The sequence below is a fragment of the Typopeltis vanoorti genome, chromosome 10, assembly GCF_054136105.1.
Source record: "Typopeltis vanoorti isolate ZY-2024b chromosome 10, IOZ_Tvanoo_1.0, whole genome shotgun sequence".
In the NCBI taxonomy this organism is placed as follows: domain Eukaryota; kingdom Metazoa; phylum Arthropoda; class Arachnida; order Uropygi; family Thelyphonidae; genus Typopeltis; species Typopeltis vanoorti.
The window spans coordinates 99573107-99590000 of NC_143558.1; the positions used below are offsets into that span (position 1 = coordinate 99573107).

Genomic DNA, 16894 nt, shown 5'->3' on the forward strand with positions numbered 1-16894 from the left:
ATTTACCCCTACAATGAATGCTAAAAGAATGATTTCAAGTCCACAGCTATCAAGAAGAAACGTTGAGTGATTAGCTTAGAAGGTAAGTTGCATATGATAAATAAGTATGAAGCAGGCATAAACCAAAGCCAAAATTGCAAGAGAGTACGGTCTAAATGAATCAACTGTTTGCCATATTTTAGACCACACTGCAAACTCTAGGGCTTCGATCTAGGACTAAGAAATCGAAAAAGGTGATGTTCAGAACCTGCTTCAGTCACATGATAAGGAGCTGGATGATAAAGATCTAATTAACCTCGAGAGAGAGAGAACATGCTTACGATGCTCAAATCGATGATAATGACGAACAAATTGACTTGGCACCGAAGGAATTTATCATCAAAGAAATGGACGAAATGTTTAGAATTGCTGAAAATTTTAAAGAAAAAATCTTGAACGGCGATCCAAATCTCGAGTGATCACTGAAAGTTCGTAATGAAATTGAAAATTCCATCCGTTGCTACCGAGTTTTATACGAAACAAAAAGAAAGAAAAAATTCTACCAGACAACTCGACACCAATTTTTATCCATAATTGTAAGAACAATTGTATGTACTGTATGTATGTATTATATATATAAATAAAGATTACAGAATAATCTTGTTTTTCTTAATGAACCCTCATTTTTACTTAACACATTTAACACATTTCTTTTTTACTTGATATATAAAATTTAATTAATAGATTTGAAAAATCCTTGGCATTGATCACCCATTTTACATGCATTATTTATCCCAATTATCGCGGATTCGATTATTGTGGTATTTTTCGTGGCAACAATAACCACGATAATCGAGGTATTCCTCTACTTCAATAAAGTGTTCATTGAACAATTCCACTATGTCCTCTGCATCAGTCACTCTATTCCCATTTTTATCCCACAATATCATTCTTCCACAGTCGTTTCTCCTCCTACTGGCCACATATCTAAAAAATTCCCTAGGATTTTCTTTGGATCTTAGGGCTAATCTCCTCTCATATTCCGGTTTCATCTTCCTTACCATACTATTCACTCTTCTGGCCTGTGTCTCATACTCTTCATGCATCTTCTCTTCTCCTGTCTCCTTATATCTCTTCCACAGCCTCTTTTTCGCATGCAATTCCTGTTTAATATTGTTCGTCATCCACTTTACTCCAAATTGTGTCCTCTTCTTCACTCGTGGTATACAACTTACCACTGCTACTGACAAATATTCTTTCATAATTTCCCATGCACTAATGATATCCCAGCCTTCCAATTCCTCCTCCATGAAACTTCCCCAAGTTGACATCTTAGACTATTATAATCACCTGCCTTATACTTCCACATACATTCCCCTCTCTTTGATACTCCTGCATGTCTATTCATTTTCCAAGTCAAAACCATATGGTCACTCTCTCCAACTGGTGGGAGAGATGTTATCTCAATTATTATCAACTCTTCTGATGCTATAACCAAATCCAAAACTCTTGAACCTCTTGTTCCCTCTGTTACATGTTGCCTAATACATTTGTCCCTCAAGAATTCTAGAAATTCCATTCCCCTATTGCTACATGCATCTTCCTCTCTCCAATTTATACTGCTGTAGTTAAAATCTTCCATAACAATCATTCTTCTTGCACTTGCCAAACTTAACTGTCTAAACATCTCTTGGTCCCCATCCTCTGTGCTCCTGGGTCTGTAGCAACACCCCACTAAATATCCTGTCTTGCCTACCTCTATGTCACACCACATGCTCTCAAAATCATTTGTCTCACTTCCTTCCAAAACCTCCACTCTTAGAGGACATAGGTCGTCAATTATCATAAGCAGTACTCCACCACCACGCTTTCCCCTTCTGTCCTGCCGAAAAATGCTGTACCCAGCGACTTCTATTCCTGTTATTATATCCTCTTCTGTCAACCACGTCTCAGTGATCCCAATAATTTTTGGTCAGGCTGATGCTATCTGTGCCACCAATTCCTCTCCCTTATTCCGGATACTCCTGGCATTAGTATAAAGCATATAAATGCCGTTGTTTCTATACCCAGCATTATCCCCTCTAGACTCCACTGGGCTCAGTGTTACCTGATGTCATCTCCCTTCTCCCAAGTATCCATTCCCACAAGAGGCCACCCCTGCTATCATCCTCCCTGGGACACACTGACTTTTTCAGGACAGCAATCTCTCCCGATGCTTACATTCCTTCCTCATTCAAATGTAAGTGGTCTCTTGTATACAATTCTCTGTCCTCAAATGCACTCCAAGCATCCACATACTCCAGTCCTCTCTTGTCACACATTCTAGCTATTATGTCATTCAATATTATCGCTCTTCTGCTCAGTTCGTCATTATTATACCTAGGCAACACACACACACACACACTATCTTTCCTCTCTGTGTCTTCTTTCGTACCACCTCAAGCAAGAATCTCATATCTCTCGTTACCCTATTTACACCACCACCACTCATATGATAGAGACATACAAGTTAGTAAGAGGTTGTTACAGGAATATCATTGACAATTTTTTTCATAAAATGGTTGGAGAGTTGCGAATGACAAAAGGGACTTCCTAGATGAGCCTGTGACTCCAAGATGATAATAATGATAATAATAATGACTGGGCTACTTGTATATATAGAAGCTAATGACTTCATGTCAATTGCTTAGTATCCCATAATACAAAGCAGACATCCTTACAGATCTAGGTAATGCTATGCATTATAGAAAAAGCAAATGTTATTAATCAAATTAATAAATGTCACCAATTAGAGCCAGACCCAAAAAGATACCAAGTTTCAAGTAATGCAGAAATTATATATTTCATATATACAAATATTCAAAAAGTGCCTCACCTTATTATTAAAATACCCTTGATTAGTTCTAGATGTTGAAAGTTTTTTCACTTGGTTAAACTATAAATTAAAGATGACAAGAAATTATACTATTAGTTTAACTATTTATCCAAGTGTCAGCAAACAATGTTTGCAAAAAGTATCCTAACTACTGGGCTACTTGTATATAGAAGCTAATGACTTCACATCAATTGCCTTAATATACCAAACCGGTTTCAACCTTTATTGAGTTCTCATTAGTGGGTGTCAAACCCAGAAGAGATACTAAGTTTGAAGTAATACAGAAGTCATACTTTACAAATAAACATTATTTGCTTACACTTGGATAAAGGATTATTATTATTATTATTATTATTATACGACATCTCCAGGGAGTCCAAGACTCATCGAGGGAGGGCATCTACTCCGCAGCTCAATCCAACTACACCAACACCATCTTCTGCCCGCCACCACCACTAGTTTCCCACAGAGAATCACAAACATCCATGCCCACAGCGGGATTCGAACCCACAGCCTTTTGGCTGAAGAGCAGATACGCTGACCACTCGGCCAACCAGGCTGGCAATTAAACCAAAGAATTACACATGTGGAAAGTGGAAAAACTTTCCACATGTCTCATTCAGAGTATTTTAATAATAAGATGTGACACCTTTTGATTATTTGTATATGTGAAATATATGACTTCTGCATTACTGCAACCTTTCTATCTCTTCTAGGTTCACTGATGACATTTATTAATGCTTGTCATTGGGTTTGTTTAATTCCTGGATAGAGAGAGGTTCTACTCAGTGGTGGATTTTTTCCAGTCACGGGAACTATCTTCATGACTGGGCTACTTGTATATGGAAGCTAATGACCTCACATCAATTGCTGTAGTATCCCATAATGCAAAGGATGCATCCTTACAAATGTGTAGCTATGCATTATGGGAAGGGCCACTAACCAGACTGGTTTTCGACCTTTATTAAGGTAATTGAAGTGTGTTTAAGTGTGTCTTGGGGGGGGGGGGGGGGGTAATCAACAAATTCATTCTAAATCTGACTGAGGAACCATAAAGGATCACTACTAAACTCATTACCCCTGACCTGAATCACTCCAGGACAAGAAACTCAGTGATGGTTCCATCCAGTGAGCGGATACGCTGACCACTCGGCCAACCAGGCCGGTGATTAAACTAAAGAATTACACATGTGGAAAGTTTTCCACTTTCCACATGTGTAATTCTCGGTGATTCTTGGTAATTCTTGGTGACTCTTGGTGATCCTGTGAACAAAGGCTCTCCATCCAACTTGGCCTCTTGTTCTTTCTTCCAGTAAGTGTAAGTTCAAGTGTAAGTTCTTTTATGTTGTCCATCCAACTCTTTTATGGTCTTCCTCTTCTTCTCATTCCCTCAATCTTCTCCAACATAACTGCCTTTTCCAATGATTCATCAGCTCACATAATATGTCCAAAGTACATCAACTTCTGTTTAGCAATCATCGCTGCCAAGGAGCATTCTGTCTTTATATTCTCTAAATCCTTCTTATTGGTCATTCTTGCAGTCCATGAGATTTTCAACAGTCTCTTCCACACCCATAATACAAAATTAATCAATTTGCTTTCTATCTTTCTTCTTAATAATCCAGCTTTCACATCCATACATCCCTACTAGAAATACCACTGCTTTAACAATTCTAACTTTTGTGGCCTTACTCACACCTCTATCTTTCATAATTTTTGTCAGGTTTAACATCCCTTTTTTTTCACGACTATCTTTCTTTTAATTTCATCTTCACACTTCACACATCATTTCTGATTCTGGAACCCCAGTAAATCATAACTTTCCACAATTTCTATTTTATCTCCCTCTATTATAAATTCATTTAAATTGCCAGAAGCCATCACTTTTGTTTTGCTGATGTTCAAATTAAGCCCTGGCTTGTTACTTTCCATCTTAAACCAATAGACTCAACCACTCCAGATCTTTCTTAGTTTCTGCTATGAGGATTGTATCATCTGCATATCTTAAACTATTTATTTTTCTGTAACCAATCTTAATTCCAGCTGGATCTTTGCTTAAATCAGCCATTCTCATAACATATTCATATAAATATTAAAAAGGTACTGCGACAGTATACAACCCTGATGCACCCCTTTTTCCACTCAAACACTGTCTGTTTCTCCAACGACTTTTTACTGAAGCTTCTTGGTTGTCATACATTCTCTTATCAAGAGAATTAAATGTTCAGGTATTCCCATTGATCTCATTACAATCCACAGTGTTGTGATCCACACAATCAAAAGCTTTCTATAATCAATAAAACAGATAAATACTTCCTTTTGAAATTCTCTTGTTCTTTCTGTAATTCATTTCATGTTTGCTATTTGGTCTTTGGTTCCTCTACCTCTCATAAAACTTGCCTGTTCTTGAAGCATTTCTCTATTCACGTATGGCTCCAACCTTTGTTGGATCACTTTCAGCATAGCTCTACTTGCATGTGAAATGACAGTGATGGTTCTATAATTCTTACAATCTCTGGCATTTGATTTTTTTGGGATTGGGATGAAATACTGATTTTTTTCAATCTCTAGGCCAGTATATTTTCTTCCAAACCTTGACAAATTTCAGTCAATATATTCACTACTTCATCCCCAGCTGCTCTCAATAATTCCACTGACACACCATCAGCTCCAGGAGCTTTTTCCTTTGGTAGGTGTCACATAGCTGATATCACTTCACTTTTCATTATCAACAAATTCACTCCTTTCAAATTCTCCTTCAATATTATTATCATTCTCATACAAATGCTCTACATACTCTTTCCATCTTTTTTTTTTCTCCTTCCATCAGACATTTACCTGAATTACTTTTTACAACTTCTAATCTAGGGATAAACTTCCCTGTAATGTCATTTATGTTTCTAGACATATCTCCTGTTCTACCCATAATACTGCTTTCTTCAATTTCGTTGAAGAGCAGTGCAGAGATTATATTTCCTTGAAGTTCTGTCTATTTTTTCTGAAGTTCCCTGGATATAGGAAATGGTAATGGCATTATTGTATAGCCTTTATATTGAGAGGGATGTGAGGAGGTGGAAGGGACAGATAATTTGTATTTTTTGGCAAAAGATCTTTTGTATCTTTTTGGCATTGTAATCATTGGACAAGAAGGTATAATTTCTGCATTGCTTTCGATACTTCTATTCAGAGTCCTGATACTGTCTTGCTCACTTGTCCCTGGACCTTCTCCAATGTTTCCACACCACAATCAAAATGTGGTGAAAACTACATTCCATAGGATATGTAGGATGTGTGTACAAAAAGGCAGATCGGATTGAGAGATGAAGAAATCAATTTAGCCGTTGAGCAAGTGACTAGTGAATTGGTGTTTAATTCTTAATCACGAATAACTGGTCAAATATCTTGAACTACCCAGCAGGAATAGATGCAGATAATTTTCACAATTATTATTGCACCAAAGACAATATAATAAAAATGATAAGTTTGCTGAGAAAAGGATAATGAATTTACAAAAGAATTCATAATATAGAGTAATCAGAGAAATTATATACAGGTATATGGATTATTTATACATGGTTATTAATCTCTAAAACTCATAAAAAACACAAACAATTACCAATATAATTATTTGTTGGATGTCTCTCCATAACTTTAATATTTGTAGCACCAGCAGGAATTAGTAAAATGTCATTATATCCTATAAGAGATTAAAAAAACAATCATTAATTCACAATTCAGTGAGTACAGTTCAAGAAATTTTTAAGCTGCATAATTCACATGTTAATGCTTTCATTATATTTACATAAGCATATTGCATTCTGCAATTTGATGGATACCCAGATTCTCTAAAATTTGGCATATCCATGATACTAATATAATACAGGTTTACAATCTTCTACAGGTGGGATCCGTATGGTGGAAAAACTGTTTTTTTTTTTTCCCCACCTCCTTCAATAAGATATTTTAAGCATATTGTCTAGTCATTTGGATCCTCACTTAACTATATAAAAAAAAAAATATTATAAAGAGATAGAAATGCTTTTTGGCTCTTCTGAAATGCATTATGCTTTTTCTAACATGGTATCATAGTACATTATTATTATTTACTATTATAATTATTATCATCATCATCATAATAATAACTTCCTGGAGCCAGCAGACTTCTTATGGGAGTTTCACTCAACCAATAATATATTTACCATACTGAAACTTAAGATTTTTAATATTTTTAGCATTTACAAAGCATTCTGGTAATGTGTTCTGATCACCCAATATTTTACATGTAAAAAATCTCCTCATTACCCCATTCTTCACCATGCCTTTATATAACTTCAACTCTTGTTGTTCTCCTCTCACTCCCCACACATTTTATAATTTAATCAATAACTTAAACATCTATCATATCACCTGTTTTCTGCCTATCCACCAAACACTGCAAGTTACATTTCATTAACCTCTCCTCATCAACAACATTCCAGTCCAGATACTGCCTTGGTCATTCATTGCTGAACCTTCTCCAATGTTTCCACATCACAGTGAAAACTAGGTCACCAAATCTGAGCACAACAATCCATGTGTTGTCTAACCAATGCTTTATTTTTTAGAGTGGTACAACCACATCCTTATCCCTACTTGGCAATGTACTCCTTATCATAGCAACAAATGCAATGTGCAGGCTTTACAACACTTACAATGTGATCTCTAAACTTCAGTCCACCATCAGCCATCATCACTAGATCTCAAATATTATCCACTTCCTGAAGCACAGATCTATTAATACAATACACAGCCTTAAATCTTGGCACTCCAAAGTACATCACTGTGCACTTATTAAAGAATATTAAAACTACAACCACATGCATTTATTCCAAACTAAAAATCAATCCAAATCTTTCTAAAGGAAAGTAACATCAGCAATGCTCCTTAAAATTCTCTCCAACTCTGCCCAATCATTCCAGTCCATCCACATGAAATAGCATTACAAATAAGTTAAACAGTCAGGCCCAAAATCCATGGGGGCACACCCACTTGTTACCTTTCCTGTTTGAAATACTGTTCCATCATATATAACTTGCCGGTATCATTCAGAGAGCCAATCTCCAATCCATATCTGCAGCTTGTACATCAACCTATCATGAGATAATCTATCAAATGCTTTTGCAAAATCCAAGAATATCATTGTACAGAGTGTTTCAAGATTATGAATGCACACTTCAAAAATTTATATTTCATGGACAACATGCACAATTTTAATTTTCTTTATCACATTTTAATGCTAACAGTGGACAATTTTTTCACAATAAAGTAATTTTGTCAATCTATGTGGGATCATTGCATGGATGGGCATTTCTTCAGATGAGATAATCGAATTTATCAATTCAAATGGTACTGTTAGTGATAAAAATTTTTATGAAATACTGAGAGATTATGCTGTATCAAATATCAAAAAATGTTTAGAAATACACTGGTATTTTTTCAACAAGATGGCGCACCCCCACATTATCATATAGCAGTGCAGAATTTTCTCGACAATGAATTTCCTGATCCTTTCTTGTAGATAAACTCATACGTTGCACATGACTTTTAAATTTTTCAGGAAATGACAACATATACTAAAGTATTAATCAAAAAACTTTAATCAATACCTTCCAATATTTCAGCAATGTTACATTGCTTCTGATAACATAAAACTATCATATGTGCACACAGGCACTAACAATGAGCAAATGAGGCTGAAGAAGACAACTGGCATTGGTCCTAGAGTCCTAAAGGTGCACCCCCCCCCCAGCAGGATAAATTGGGTTGTCTTGGCTGTTGGGCTGATGTTATAAGGATGCAAGCTTCCCAAATTTGGGGCAGTCTCATGCACCCAAATTTGTTGAGATTTGGGAAGTTTTTTAGAGCTGAGGCTGATTCCAGGAATCTTTCATATTTATATTTGCTACAGTGTAGTAAAGTGGCTTCCTTCCAGCGTATTCTGTGGTGGGTATCTAGTGCATGGTCAGCGAGTCCTGAGTGGCTGTGTTCGTGAAACCAGATGTAGTCTTGTGTTCGGATATCCTGATATTAGCTCCTGCCTGTTTGGCCATAGTAGGACAATTTACAGCTGCAAGGGACTTGGTATCCTCCAGGTAAGTCTAGAGCAGTGTTTTTCAACGTGGGGCATATGCCCAACAGGAGGGCAATTTGAATATTTTGGGGGGCAATTTGAAAATGTACATGTACATATTTATACATATTTATATTATACTTTTTCAGAACTTGGCAGACTATTATGCTAGGGGGGGGGCATCAAAATCTTTCAGACGTTGAGGTGGGGCATGATCCAAAAAATGTTGAGAAACACTGGTCTAGAGGAAGTGGCTGGTCTTTGGTGGAAAGGATAAGAGATGCCAATTTCTTATGTCGTTTGTAACAGGTAGTCAAGTCATATTTTTTTTTAGGATTTTTGTGAGCTTTTCAGACACGCCTTGGATATACAGAATGGTGATAGATTTAGCATAATCTCTATTAAGAAGTGGGGGGTTAACTATTTAAAGAATTACTGGTTAAAGAATGTGATTAAAGAATTTCCTGATCATTGGATAGTTCCCCTTTTGAATACTCTCCAAGATATCCAGAGCTGACCCCTATGGATATTTTTTGCATGAGGATACTTGAAAAATGATGCTTGCAGTTACAAACCACAAACCGGAAATGTGAATGATAATACAACAGGAAGCCGAAAAAATCTTGCAGGATTTATGGCTTTTAGTTTGCAGATCAGTTGATGATCAGTTGATGAGAGATGTTGCTCATTGTATCCATACTGATGGTGGGCATTTTGAACATTTAAACTAAACTTATGTTACTGTGAAAAAAATGTATATCTCTTAGTGATAAAGAAAATTAAAATTGGGTATGTTGTTCATGAAATAAAAATGTTTAAAGTGTGTATACATAATCTTGAAACACCCCATACATGAATCTCTCTCATCCAACACATTCATCACCTTATCATACAATGCAAGAACTACAACAAACCTTGCCCTTTACAAACCCATGCTGATCAACATAAAGAATTCAATGTCCATAAATACAATATTGTTTTCTATATTCCTAACCAACATTTCCAATGCCTTGATTACAACTGCAGATGCAAACTGGTCCAAAATTGGATACTTCCATCCTAGAAACATGCTTGTAGAGTGGTACTATTCTGCCTTAGGAACCTTTCCCACTGCAAGAATATGCACACTCCTTAAAAATATGTAGTGATGTGTTGGCCATTTCCACCATCTTATTAATATCTAATATTCAGTAATGCTTTATACATTTACCTAGTATACAAATGTTTTGTTATTTAGTGAAATTTGCATCCGCATTTTTTTTTACTGTTTAAATATGTATGGCATACCAGTTTTAATTTGGTAGACTTATTTCTAAAATTAGTATTTTTAAAACATCTTACTGTTATATAAAATTTCAAACATAATGCTATATTATTATTTGCTTTTGAAAATTTGCATTAAATAAATTAGTTGCTTTCTGCACCTAGCAAAGTACATATGAATGAATAAATTCACCTTATGTATTATTTTGAAATAAATTATTAGCACACATTGTCGGCCTAATGGGCAAGCGATGCTCAATATACAACCACCCCTACAAAGTTCACCCCACCTTCCCATGGGGGAACAATCCTATTGCAAAAAAATAACTTCCCAGTTGTAGGAAATGACAACTAGACTCACTAGGTGGTAGATGACCTTCTTTGCTCAGTGAAATGCCATTGCCCTGCTTGCTAGCTATCAGAGTAGGAATTCCAATCTCTTCCTGCCCCCTCCCAAAGTGATACCCTTCAAGGACTTTCCAAATATGCATAGAGACCTAAAAATCTCCTCTATTTTGAGGGTACATCAGTAAAAACAGTGGTGCTGCAGGCCATGTGACAGACAGTATGTAGGGGTCTGACCCTATCAGACCAAGTCAGGAGACTTCCGCTCAGCTGGTGCGTAGTCCTACTGTCAAATACTCTACCAAATCATACTGGAAGGGGAGTCTGAGTGTGGCATGTGGGAGGCACCATCAAGACCAAGTTATGGCAAAGAGACAGATCACCTTCTGTATGTTGTCAGGCCCAAAAGTGTATCACCTCATACAGCATGGTTCCACTCTATCCTTTCACTTAACTGAATCATAAAAGGAAATAACAACAAACAATAACAGTGTAATTTTGAATGATATCAATCTTCCTCAAAAACCTACCTTTACATCAATGCCAATATAAACACACTCCTTGATACTGCTCCCACCCCCCATATGCAACTCTCTCATACCTATCAGATAGCCATTCCTGAATCCAGTTCACTAACTTGACATCTAAACCCATGTGCTGCAACTTTAATATTGGTTTATCATATGAAACCCTGTCAAATGCCTTTGTAAATTCCAAAAAATTGCAGAAAATGCCTTTCCCTCATCAACCCCTCTTGTCACTTTATTATAAAAGGAAATCACATAATTAGTAAAACAAGAGCACCACTTAACAAATCCATGCTGACTCTCACAAATAACATTACCATCATCACTGTAAATGATCCCTCATTAATTTCTCCAAAATTTTAACAATAACTGATGAAATACAAAAATGGGTCTATAGTTTGACACTTCCAGTCTGTTACCACCCTTATGCAATAGCATTATCTTACCCTCCTTCCACTCTTTGGGTATTTTTCCCATGGCTAGACTTTCATTGAAAATCCAGATCAACAGAGCTGTCTGTTCTTTAGCACATGCTCTCGAAACCCATGGTGAAATTCCAACCAGTTCCATTTCTTTATTGACATCTGGAGCATTCACTATTTGAAACACACTTTTGTCTTGCACTTCTAAACCTCGAACCTACCTATCTGTCTAGTATTAAAACCCTACTTCTTCAGGATGAAATACTCCAATAAAATCTTCATTAAAGAACTCCACTATTTTTTTGCATCAGTCACTATTCCCGTTTTTATCCAACAATGTCATTCTTCCACAATCATTTCTCCTCATACTGGCAAAATAGCAAAAAAATTCCTTAGGATTTTCTTTGGATATCTCAGGGCCAATCTCTTCTCATATTCCAGTTTTACCTTCCTTACCATACTAGTCACTCTCCTGGCCAGAGCCTTATTTTCTTCAAGCATCTGATCTCCACCCCTCTCCTTATATTTCTTCAATAACCTTTTTTTTTACCTGTATTTTCCATTATTTTGTCATACACTTTACACCAAATTGTGTTCTCTTCTTCACTCGCAGTATGCAACTTGCTATTGCTGCTAATAAATATTCCTTTACAAGTTCCTAATCACTGATGATATCTCATTCTTCCAATTACTCCCTCCACAGAACTGGCCCAAGTTGATATCTAAGACTATTATAATCACCTGTCTTATAATTCCACATATGTCCCTTTCTCTTTGATACTCCTGCATGTCTGTTCATCTGCCAAGTCAAAACCACAAGGTCACTCTCTCTCCAACTGGAGGCAGAGATGCCATTTCAATTATAATCAGATCTTCTGATATTATGGCCAAATCCAAAACTCTAGAAATTCGAGTTCCTTCTACTACATGTTGTCTAAGTCATTTGTCTCTCAAAAATTACAGAAATTCCATTCCCTTAGTACTATTACTACATGCAGTTTCCTCTTCCCTATTTATACTGCTATAATAAAAATATTCCATAACAATCATTCTTTTTGCACTCACCAAGCTCAACTACATAAACATTTTCTGCTCTTCACCCTCTATGCTCCCTGGCCTGTAGCAACATCCCATTAAATATCCTGTCCTGTCCACCCTCTAACTCACACCATATGCTTTCGAAACCATTAGTGCCATTGCCCTCCAAATCTTCCACTCTGAGAGGACATAAGTCATCACTTATCATAAGCAGTAATCCACTACTGTGCTTGTCATTCCTATCCTGTCAAAAAATGCTACACCCTGCTACTTCTATTCCTGTCAGTATATCAACTTTTGTCAACCATGTCTCAGAGATTCTAATAATCTTTGGACAGGCTGATGCTATCAGTGCCATCAATTCATCTCCTTTGTTCCAGATACTCCTGATATTAGTATAAAGAATGAAGGCATTGTCACTGTTTCTATACCTATCAGTATCCCCTACAGACTCCACTGTATTCAGAATTACCCAGTGTATCCCTTCTACTCCCAAGTGCCTATTCCCACAAGAGGCCACCCCCTGCTACCATCCATCCACCCTGATAATTCTAGTTTCCCTGCACTGATACACTGACTTGTTCAGAGAACAGTAGGCTCTTCAGATGCTTACATCCTTGCTTAATAAAATGCATGCCGACTCTCATATACAGTTCCTTTCTGTCCTCAAATGCTCTCCAAGCATCCGCACATTCCAATCCTCTGTTTTGACACATTCTGGCTGTTATACTATTCATTATTGATGCTCTTCTCTACAGTTCTGCATTATCATACCTAGGCAACACACGCCATATTAACTTTCTCAGTCTTCTTCAATACAAACTTGAGCATGAATCTCAGATCTCTAGCCACCCAATTCACACTGTCTCTCAAGTCATTCATGCCCACTATCACAATAATCTCATCCAGCCTTTCATCTCACTTAATTGCTATAATCACACTATCTATCGTTCCTCCAGGCAAACACTCCCCTGGCATTCTATCTTGCACAACATGGATCATCAAGTCTTCATACATCACACTTCTTACCATTCTGTTCTTCCTTGCTCACCTGCATTCCTATAATTAATTCTCACTCTTACTCTGATTCGCTTTGCATTCATTGTTTCCAGTCAACTCACTCATCCTTCACACTTCTTCTTTCAGTGCATCTCTCTGTCTCTCTCTGCAAGCTACCTACTCTTACTCGCCATTCATCCTTCTAATTAACACTATCTCCAAAACTCCACAATGTTTCAAACCTACTACACTCCCTACTTTTATTTTTTTCATTCCGATTCCACTTGTTATCCTCACCCTCCATCATGCTACTCATCTCATTCAGTCTGTATTCACCTGTTTCTGTAATGCAGCTGCTGCGGTCCATTAAGCTAATTTCTAAATCATGGTTCTTTCCATTTTCTACATTTTCCACAGAGATGCACTTCCTGATCTCCCATCTGCCACATATCTAGCTGTCAGGATGTGTACATGTTGCAAGCACCATATACTATAAAATCCTGTATTATGCTCTGTAAAATGTAGTCCTTAAGGGAGGAATGGTCCTTTGGTCCTGGGGATACTGATAAGTATAGATAAGTCCTTTTAGGCCTTACCATTAAGTCCTAAAATGTAGGACTTAATGATAAGTCATTGGCAAATTGAGCTATGGCCGCTGCCATTATTTAAACACTACTCAACAAACAGGGCCACATTTACCATTAGGCACATGAGGCACAAGATGGGGGCCTCATTTTAAAACCTTAATCCTCACAAAGAACAATAAAAAAAACAGCATTAAAGTTAAGCAATTTTTAATAATGATAAAGGAAGAAAATTATTGAATTAAAAATATGTACAAATTTATAAACAATGGGTTAAGGTCTACTTTTCCGAATGTAGAAACAATTTTAAAAATATGTTTGACGATGCCTATTTCAAATGCAGGTGCTGAATGCTCATTTCAGATATAAGAAATAGTTCTTATAAATTTCGTCTGCTGCGGCATTGTTATATCTTCTTTTTCTTTCCGCTATGTTTATTTAATATACTAACTTACTTCCTTAATAATGCCCTACTCAACTCTACCTAAGAATGCTTCCTTTTCGGACACTGGCAAATTTATTTTTTATTGCTGCGGCAGCCAGAGTCCTATAATATGAGCTTATTCAAAATTCAGGAAAATATTCCTAGGTTAACTGGCATTCATACTCAAACACTCTCATTAAATTCCCTCCCGCTATGGTTCTAAGTTTTTGCAAGTGGTAATTTGAATTCTTGAATCAAGCATGAATCAGGCATATACATTATAATAGATTTAGTTTAATCCTTTATCCCAGTGAGAGCAAACAAAGTTTGTGCCTGAAAATATCTTCAGGACTAAATATAGTGTTGTACTATCTTATCCAGTAAGTAGTGCAACACCAAGGCAACTCGTGGCAAAGGTGGAGCAAGCTACCAGGCACTTCTAACCCAGTATCTCCCATAATGCAAAACACATTTCCTATGTGGATATGTATACTGTTATGCATTAAAGGGATTGGCCATCTACCCAGACTAGTTTCGACCTTTATTGAGGTCTCTTCAGTGGGAGCCAGGCCCAGAGCTGGAGATACCAGGCAGAAGCAGTAGCAAGTCATCTGTGCCTATGGGAGTTGCCAAAAGGTTTATCACCTTTTTTAAAAATTACTCTGGATTTAGAGAAAGATGTTGAAAATTTATTTATCACTAGGTTAGACTATAATAGATTTAGTTTAATCCTTTATCCCAGTGAGAGCAAACAAAGTTTGCGCCTGAAAATATCTTCAGGACTAAATATAGTGTTGTACTATCTTATCCAGTAAGTAGTGCAACACCAAGGCAACTCGTGGCAAAGGTGGAGCAAGCTACCAGGCACTTCTAACCCAGTATCTCCCATAATGCAAAACACATTTCCTATGTGGATATGTATACTGTTATGCATTAAAGGGATTGGCCATCTACCCAGACTAGTTTCGACCTTTATTGAGGTCTCTTCAGTGGGAGCCAGGCCCAGAGCTGGAGATACCAGGCAGAAGCAGTAGCAAGTCATCTGTGCCTATGGGAGTTGCCAAAAGGTTTATCACCTTTTTTAAAAATTACTCTGGATTTAGAGAAAGATGTTGAAAATTTATTTATCACTAGGTTAGACTATCCACACATACATATCCACATAGGAAATGTGTTTTGCATTATGGGAGATACTGGGTTAGAAGTGCCTGGTAGCTTGCTCCACCTTCAGGCATATACAATAAAACATGTTTATTGGAACAAATTCACTTTACAACTATAATTGAAATGGGATATTAAGCTTTACAAAATCTCTTACTAAGTTAGTTACACAGTACTAATTTAAGAAAATACTCATAGATCAACTTGGCAATTACTCATACTCTATGCAACATTAAAACAAGCTAACTATGTTATTCAAAATCAAACATTAATTCTTGCTACATTAAAATACATTTTTCAACCCGTTCCTATTCTGATATAAATCATCTACAAAATATCAAATTCACATATAATCTCAGTCACATGCAGCTAAAATTTCACTCCTGACATTCCTTTGTTTAACAGAATTACTCTTATCTCAAAATTCAAATCCTTATTATAGTCCACTATGAAATGTCCACTTAATATGATCTAACATTAAATTCTGTCTCATTTTAAACATACAACAAAAGTCTTTACGTTACCCAATCCTTTTCTTCCGAAGGTCTGTTAACGGCCACGTGTATTTCGGGTCCTCCTTCCGTCGGTTACTTCCACAATGGGCTTACGACTACGCCGTCTGTTTTACATTCTTCCTGGACTCGAAATTCTCACTGCCTCGATACAGTGCATTCTCTGCTCCTACTCGAGTGGGAACATCTCTCTCTCTCTCTTGCTCATCCCTACTCCGTTCGCTATTCAGGAATCCTCGAAGTGAAGTCAGGAACAACCAGAAAAAAAACCTCGCATTATCGTGCGCATTTGCTTATATTCCGTCCCTTCTTTCCCAAACAACCCTTCGTTTTCATGCCCTTAAGGTGATCCTCAAGTCCTAGCTGCCGTTTAGGTGCTGTATTTTCGGGAATCCTGCTTACGTCATCTTCCTTGTATGCTCTAGCTGGCGACATTACGGCCGATACGTGCGTATGTAACTCGAGCTTTGCACTCGTACTCTTAACTTCTTTGGCGACTTATTAAGTTTAAGACAGCTTAATGGGACAAGATTATACTACAATTTCCTTATTAAAATTTCACTAATTCTATAATCCTTCAGTTTAACTTTCAACTACAAGATTTTTTTAAGTACGATTTACATGTTATTATACAAATTCCTTTGCAACATAAATTC

The 16894-nt window shown here is 36.8% G+C and overlaps 1 protein-coding gene across 3 annotated transcripts in view; it reads right to left on the bottom strand.

The window, feature by feature from the left end:
* The window catches only part of LOC150102627 (papilin-like), an 843028-nt gene that overhangs the window by 573447 nt on the left and 252687 nt on the right, over positions 1 to 16894 (bottom strand). For all 3 annotated transcript variants that reach the window (XM_090399411.1, XM_090399410.1, XM_090399409.1), the window contains one exon: positions 6471 to 6551. In XM_090399411.1, the coding sequence (XP_090255537.1) occupies positions 6471 to 6551 (81 nt within the window). The remainder of the gene's footprint in view (positions 1 to 6470; positions 6552 to 16894) is intronic.